This window comes from Apus apus, chromosome 10 (assembly GCF_020740795.1).
Source record: "Apus apus isolate bApuApu2 chromosome 10, bApuApu2.pri.cur, whole genome shotgun sequence".
Classification (NCBI taxonomy): domain Eukaryota; kingdom Metazoa; phylum Chordata; class Aves; order Apodiformes; family Apodidae; genus Apus; species Apus apus.
The window spans coordinates 5,950,281-5,958,475 of NC_067291.1; the positions used below are offsets into that span (position 1 = coordinate 5,950,281).

An 8,195-nucleotide genomic window follows, 5' to 3' on the forward strand; every position below is an offset into this window, starting at 1 on the left:
GGAACCTGGATACTGCAGAACCTTTTCTATAGTAAGAGCCTCAGTTAAAAAAAAATTGTGGCTTTTTTCTGCTGGTTTTGAAACTCTTGAGAACAATCACAGCAGCAAAAAGCACATTTGAAAAGAAATTCAAAGGAAAATACTAGACCTAGTTGCCACTTTTTGCTCTTTGAGATCTAACTGTAGATATGCATCTGTACCTTATGTATTTTCTGTGTTCTGTGTGTTGTTCACAGAGGAAGAGGGACGGGACCTGAGCTGTCTTGCTGCTTCTCTCATTCAAGTTATGCTGGATCCCTATTTTCGAACAATTGTTGGATTTCAAAGCTTAATACAGAAGGAATGGGTCATGGCAGGATATCAGTTTTTAGATAGGTGTAACCACTTAAAGAGATCTGACAAAGAGGTAAAAGTGAATTGCATTTGTATTTGATAACGGTAGCTGGTTAGTATCAGCCTGAACATGTATTCACACAGAAATCTAAAAGTAAAGGCATTTTTTAATACCTTCAAATGCCATGAAACTCATTTCAGAGAAAATGAGTCTTTGGGATAGTTCTTTTTATTCTCTGTAGCCAGATGAGAATCAGTGAAACACCAGGTGCAACCAAATGTTGCTGGGTTTTTATGTTGCTTCCATGTGATACAGAAAAGGCCGCACTGGTACAAGTGCCAGCACAGCCCACAGTTTTTATGGCAGTAGAAGGAGGTTAGAAGGGTGTTGTGTTTGGTTTTACCAAGGGTATCTGTGTGCGTAATTGTTTTAATACCAGGTGATATCAATGTGCAGCACTTTTCTGAGCATCAAGCTGAGAGAGAAGCACTGCAGCTTTATGAGCACAGCTGCCACACGGATTAATAGAGGGTAGCACAGTGCTTGATTTTCAGTATTTCCAGCTGATCTTCTTTAGCCTTTTCATTGCAAAGGAGTCATTTCTAATTGCAATTGGAAAGGCAGGTTGGCAGGGACAGTGTCCAAGGGGGGTAACAGAGAAACAAAACCCCCAAGCCACCAGGTAAACTGAGGGCTCTGACCATTAAGCTGAGAAAATGTGTGAAAGGATAAAGAAACTGAAATACCAAGGGGGAAATAGTGAACAAGCAGGTATTTTGACTCTAGGAAACGTTATACAGAAGAGTGAAATTGGGAAGAGGAAAATATTTCTAAAGCTTTTTATAAATGACAGTTTATACTTTTGCCATTTATGGGCCACTGTGGAAAGAGCTTGAAAGTGCAGAGATGTTAATGTGGCTGAATCATAAGCTCTCCAGTCATTTCAAACAAGAAGGAAGTGTGTACATTGTGAGAACAAGGCCAAGTGGTAGGGAAGGCTCATACAAACACTAACTTGGAAATTTGAGGGACGTGGCAGAAAGTGTTTCTGCAGTGGCATGAATATGAAGAGAGCCCAGGAAAGAACTGCCCGACTTCCTACAGAGAAGGGAAAGCTGTGGGAAGGTAACACTGAGAAGGCCAGTTGATGCAGTTGCTTGTGGAAGTGGCTAAACAGGAATACAGGGTATTACAGTTGCATAAAATAATTAAAAAGGCAATGCTCCAAATAGTTTACCCTGTTGAGGAACGGAGCACTAACTGCAAAGACGTAAGACTTGGGAAAAGCTCGTGTTAAATCTAAAAATTCTGTTTCTTTTTCCAGTCTCCTTTGTTCTTGATGTTTCTTGACTGTGTTTGGCAGCTGCTAGAACAATACCCAGCAGCCTTTGAGTTTTCTGAGATGTACCTGACCATACTGTACGACAGTGCACGTATCTCATTGTTTGGCACCTTCCTTTTCAATTGTCCTCATCAGCGAGTGAAGGAAAGCACTGTGAGTATGAACTGTTACACCTTCTTTTCAAGTAAGAGACTTCTTCCTGCCCTTCTGGAAATAACATCAGTTCAGCTTTTAAATGCTATTCCTTTGTGTTTGTCAAATGTCACACACTGTTCAGGGCAAAATATTCAGCTCCCCAGATGAATACAATCAGAATGTCCTCTCAGGTGATCTTTGCATAGAGAGTAACCATCTATTCAAGAAGGAAGTCTATTCAATTTCTTTTCTTTTTTTCCTAGAAAAACATTGTACTGTTATTTGTACTCCTCTAGGAAACAGCAGAATAACAGGCAATAAGTAGAATGTCACACTTCAGGCAAACTGAAAGCTCTTGACATACCTGTTTAAGCAGTTGAAAAAGTTGGAAAGGAATGCATGAAGTTCCAATAGTAATGCAAGTAATGCGCAATGAAAGTGTTTAGAAAACTAACCATGTTCATTTGTTTTTGAAAACTGCAGCTTATTTCAACTGTGTGTAGAAAACATTTGACGGCTGATGAAAGGAAAAGTAATTTTGTTTAAGATTTTGTCTTTAAAATTGCCAGTATCTACCTTACAAAGAAGTAGAGCATTGAGGTACTGTTAGTGTGCTCTCAAAATAGCAGCTGGGGGGGTCTAAGAGTAAACAAGCACTTGAGTGTCACTGAGCAGTAATTTTTGCTAAGTAAGCATTAATCCTGCCTCTGCATTGCAGAAATGGAAAGCAGGGTACAGCTGTTTTCTCCAGCAGACTGCCTTGCTGCCCTGTTGCTTTGATCTGCAGCCACCTCTGAATTACATCCCTGCTCTTCTCTGCCCAGTAGTTACGCTCTGGTTTATAACTAGTGAATGAGCCCATTTTCTTTTAATACGCCTGAATGTTAATTTCTTGCAGGAATTTGCCATAAGCAAAAATATTCAGCTGGGTGATGAGAAAGGCCTCAAGTTTCCTTGTGTTTGGGACTGGTCTCTTCAGTTTACCAGCCGGGACCGCCTGCTGTTCCACAACCCCTTGTACATTGGCAAGAGCGCTCCCTGCGTGCAGAACGGAGCCATCAGGACTTTCAAACGCTCAAAGGTAACTCAAGAGATGTCTGTCTGTGAGTGAGCTGGTTTTCTGCTTAACCAGGAGGTGTTCAGGCTTAAAAATCCACAGCTATGTAGTGTTTTACACCCTCGGTTTAGCAATAGGAGTGTTATTTCTCTTAGCTTCCCAGCTAGCCGTAAAGAGGTAAATTGTTGAGCCTTGCGTTCCGGGACAGCTGCTGTTTTGGCTGAGCTCCCTACCAACATTTGCATTATTTCACCTGTGGAAAAGTGATGCCACGCCATGTTTTTCCTCCAGGATTGTCAGTTTCTTAAGTGAATACTGATTAATTCAGTCATTCATTATTTTAGGAAGTCTAGAAAACTTCTGTATTTCTTTTTAAAGGCCTCAGGGGACCACAGCGTTTGCCCTGTGAGCCCTGCAGCAGTGACTCAAGCTCAGGGCTGTTTACAGGTCGCATCATTTCTCTGGCTGATGATGCATCCAAGCAGCTCAGGGAAATCTGCTACTCAAATGAGCATAAAACTGGAAAATTACCAGTCTTTATTTTCTGCAGAAAAACTACAGTTCCACATTGCGAGGTGTCCCCCCAGCATTAAAAAACGGAATCATCAGTGAGCAAGAGTTCTTTCCAAGAAGAAACTCTCTGATACTCAAACTGAAACCTGACTTCCTGCAGCCAGCAGAGAGCCAGAGCAGCAGCATGGAGCAGTACTTCAGAGACTGGTTTGCAAAGCCTGTGGATTTGCACGGCGTGATTCTACCCCGTATCTCTGGAACACAAATAAAACTGTGGAAACTCTGCTACTTCCGCTGGGTTCCTGAGGCCCAGATTAATCATGGTGGCTTCATCACTGCTTTCCATAAAGTTTCTTTGCTGGCAGATGAAGTAGACATGCTAAACCGGAACCTTCGGCAGTACAAAAGCCACTCTGCTCTGCAAGGCACCTGCTCGGAACTGGATCAAAGCAGGATGTACTTCAGAGCAAATGGCTTCAATGACACCTCTGCAGCCCCAGACTTTCTCTCCTCCTCATTCCCATTCTCTCCTGTAGGAAACCTGTGCAGACGGAGCATTCTGGGAACACCTTTGAGCAAATTTTTAAGTGGTGCCAAAATCTGGCTATCCACTGAGACGCTTGCAAATGAAGACTGAGGTGATGTGGTGGTTTGAAGGTTTGGGGAGAAGACAGCATATCATTTTGTCTTTTCTAAGTTAACACTGCTACATGTGGCATTGAAAGCTGTAATAATTTTTGTATACAAACCTTAAGGAAGTTTGCACAAGTACTTCAAATCAGAGCAAGTCATGCTTCGAGTCGCACAACTTTGTCTTCAGTAGTTCTCATCTGCTAGGGCTTCTGGTCCCTCATTCCTTCTCTATTCTTGTGGTTTGGCTCCCATATGCAATGGAGCATTTCATTAGCTAATCAAAAGGCTTGGTGTGGTCATTAATGAGGGTTCTGCTTGAAGTACCTTTTTTTCCCAGATAGTGACTGAAGTGACTCCTGTGTCAAAACAGCTTGGCAAATCAAGGCAGCGAGGAGCAGGGGACACAGACCCACAGCTAAAACCTGGGAACAAACTGTTTTATCAGATTGCCTCTTCAGGAAGAATACTTATATACATACATACATATTAATGTTCTGACTTGGTCATCCTACATAGGTGTTAATGCAGTGTGTATCCATGGGGGAGTTGTTCCCTTTTCTTTCTCTCCCCAAAATGTATTCATTAAGTTAGTCAGATTTGTGCTCTTTGTCATGAGCTTGACTTTAGACTATAGGAACCAACTTCAGGACAATGCACTGTTAACCTTAAACATTTACTGTAGATAGGGTATTGTAGTAGCTTTAGAAGTGCCTTTAACCGGGAGGAAACAGTAGCAAGATGACTCTACTGCAACTGCTCCCCCTCAGCTTCTTACAATAGATGGTTCTGGTAAATTCTGGTTCCATCCCCTGCCTCCCTCTCTCCATTTCTGGAAGTAGCAGCAGACCAGCTCAAGAGACAGCAGGTTTGTCTTCCAGGGTTAAGCCTGTTTGCAAGTCTGATGAGAGCCTCACTTTTCTATATAAGCACCTCAAATACTCAGCATTGTTCCTGTGCACAGACCCTGATCCGTGCCGACCTGCTTCTCATCCTGATGAAGTAGCTTTCAGGAGAATTCATACTTAAGCCCTACTGGTTTCCAGAAAGGAGGACGTGCTCCAAGTGGCCAAATCCACAAGGATGCTGGTGCTGTTGTCACTTGTGAGCAGGTGCTAGGAGAGTGCTTTTGGTGCCTTCTTTTTTACATATGTGCATGTCTTTATGGACCGTGCCATGGACAAGCACTGCTTGAGGGAATTCAATCCAACATCTTCCTTCTGCTTAATGCAGCAGCCTCCTCTTTGCTCTGAAACTTTTTCCATGATACCTCTGCTCCTGGAGGCCGTGCCAGAAAAAGGCTCAAGCTTCATAAGGAGAAAAGGTAGAGAGAGAAGTACACAGGGAGGGTGGAGGAGCAGTAATGTGTCCTGCTCATAGTTGAAGGCTTCTGTCAACTACCTTAACAGTGAGGCTGTATTTTGTATGGACTGATTCCTGTGTAAAACACAAACACTATGGAACCAACACTGAGCCTCTACTCAGGTGTTGACCCACAAGTCAACGCACCAAAGGCCTTATATGATAGGCTAAAAGTTATTCTGTTACTGCACGGTGATAATGCACAGTCCAGCAGAGTTAGAAAAAAGGGGGGAATAGGATCTGGAGCTCTTCATTTGTTTCCAAAACCAAATTGGTCTTCAGCACATCTTAAATCACAATGTTTTGGATGTCTAAGATTGCTCAAGTATTGATTTTAGAAAATATGCATCTGGAGTGGCCTCAGAGGTGCAGGCTTTGTGCTAGGGAATACAGTGCATACAGGACCCTGTTTCCCCCAGGCTGCAGGGGGTGTGTGGTGTCCGGCCCCATGTCCCCTTCGCCAGGGACAAGCGGTGGTTCCCTTACAAAGGGTGAGCTGAGGTGGGAGGGGGAGGCTTCTTTTTTTAACTAACCAAACTCCCCAAAACTGTTTTTATGCAAAGAAGCTGCGTGTGTGTGTGGATGTTAGGACACAATGCTGCCAGATCAGGTCTGGTCAACTGTTTGTGAGGAAAAACGCGTGTTCACCTCAGTTGCCTCATTGTGCTGCAAGATGGTCTGAACATGTTAAATGGTCCACAAACCAGTTGTGTTTATTTACAAGCTTCCAGAGCGGTCATCTGAATTGTTCAATTTGTTATTCAAAGGTTTGTATTAGTTTGCTTTCGTGGTTATTTTTTTATTTTCATTAGCTTACTGCTTCCCTGGCCTGATACTTGACATAAAAGACCTCAACCTGTGTGCTTAGTGTCTTTTGGTACCATTTTTTTTTTCTTTTTAATATTACAGTTAAAGCTATGGTGTCTTTTTATTTTTTATTTCTTTTTCCTTAAAAGTCTAACTTTTTTGGTTTAAAGGTACCAAAAATGTGTAAATAACTTACTCCACACAGGCAGCTGGTGGAATTAAAAAATGAAACAAAAATTAATGTTTAGGCTAGTACCTTTTGGGGAAAAAATGGGTACTATATTTAAACAGGATTGTCTTTTATAAGGAGATTTCAGACATTTTTACATTTCAGTTCTAAGATGTGTACAGATGCTGCAGATGGTCTTTGTATTTTATATATATATAGCATGGGAGGGGGTTAAAAATAATATGCCTTTATAATAAGCAAAACCTGTCTAAATATCTATTTGCCAAACAGTTAAAAATAAATTTTACACGGTTTGAAAAGGGGAGTCAGGCAAGCAGAGCTGAGATGGTGATAAGCATGGGGGGAGAGATGGGGGCCAGCTCCTGCAGTGAGGAAAGGGGGCAGCAAAGGTTCAGCTCCTTGTTTGCAGGGACCCCCCTGCTGAGGAGCCTGAACAACTGCTTGTGCCTGTTGTTTCCTCCTCTTAAGGTAAACATCTTAATTTTTTAAATTTCCTTTTGAAAGACAGGTACTAAATGTTAATCTTAACATACTCTCCACTCTGCACAGTTGCCTTATCAATAGTCAGTATGGACTGCTCTGAACATTAATAACTTTCAAAAGCAATTTTGGGGGGTGAGTACATGTCTTTAGCTTCTATGTACAGAGTACTGACATGCAAGTGTAATGTGTGTGTGTGTGTATATATGTACACATTTTCAAATTTTAATTTCTGTTCACCATTTAAAGTAAGATACTGTTAATGCCATTTTGGAGTTGCCAGAGTAGAGAAACTACAATCTTTTTTTGTCTGTTTCTAGAAACGTGCACTATTTTGGCTGTTACTGGCTGTTACACCATTTGTACTACACTGTAACCCATGCGGGAGGAAATGCAGCAGCTGGTTGATGTGGTTGACATGTACCTTGGGTGTCACTAATCACTGAGAGGTTGTGTTGTAGGCCTGGTGATCATGGCAGTGCAAGTCTAGTCACCCTTTGCTGCCTTGTATCAGAGAGATTCTTCATTCCAGAAATGCATTGAAAAGTGTGTGTGTGTATTTATACGCAGGCCTGCACGAGTGCACCTGCCTGCAAAACCACTTTGCTACTAACTGCCTTGTATTTCTAATGAAAATGTAGCAAGCAGGGCAAAGGTTTTGGCTTACTCTCAGATGGACAGACATTAAAACCAAAAAAATTCTAACACGTATTTAAGCAAAGGGCAAGATCTTAAATTTGCCTCTTAACATAAGAGACAGAAATCTGTACCTCAGTTGCTTTAGGCAGTAGGTTTCTAATGCTGTTGCTGTGATGGTTTAGAGTTCATTTCAACTGAAAGGAAAACCTTTGTGCCTGATAATGATTTACTGAGTAAAGTAGCAGTGTCAGGGAGATTATAAAATCCTGATGCTGAGTTGTGAATGTGAAGTAAAGTAGACTAAATAAAAGTTCATACCTTTCCACAGCAAACCAGGCAGTTTTCTTTCACTTCCTCTAACAAAAAAACTAGGGGAGCGTGTGTTTGGTTTTTTCCAAGAAAAGTAGGGACACTGTGCTGTAGAAAGATGATTAATAAAAAAGATGTGCAAATGATCTTAATTCCTTGCTATATTCTGTTACAGTGTCTACCTTTTGCATGGTAAGCAGAATTTGTGATTCCAGGAAAACTTACTCAGTATGAGACTGAAGACTCCAGAGAAAAGATGTTGGCTGTTAAAACTGAGACAAATCCCCAGGATTTTCATGTCTTAAAAGAGAACTCATCCTTTGGCTCCAGTTCAATTGACTGACACTTCTGAATGAGAAAACACATCAATTTATGTGGGGCAAAACTTAGGGTACTG

General features: G+C 41.6%; 1 protein-coding gene across 2 annotated transcripts in view; it reads left to right on the forward strand.

The window, feature by feature from the left end:
- Positions 1-7,944, forward strand: part of MTMR10 (myotubularin related protein 10) — a 44,629-nt gene extending 36,685 nt beyond the window's left edge. For both annotated transcript variants that reach the window (XM_051628732.1, XM_051628731.1), the window contains exons 13-16: positions 237-406; positions 1,659-1,829; positions 2,710-2,892; positions 3,419-7,944. In XM_051628732.1, the coding sequence (XP_051484692.1) occupies positions 237-406; positions 1,659-1,829; positions 2,710-2,892; positions 3,419-4,018 (1,124 nt within the window). In that variant the 3' untranslated portion in view covers positions 4,019-7,944. The remainder of the gene's footprint in view (positions 1-236; positions 407-1,658; positions 1,830-2,709; positions 2,893-3,418) is intronic.
- Positions 7,945-8,195: the final 251 nt, after the last annotated feature.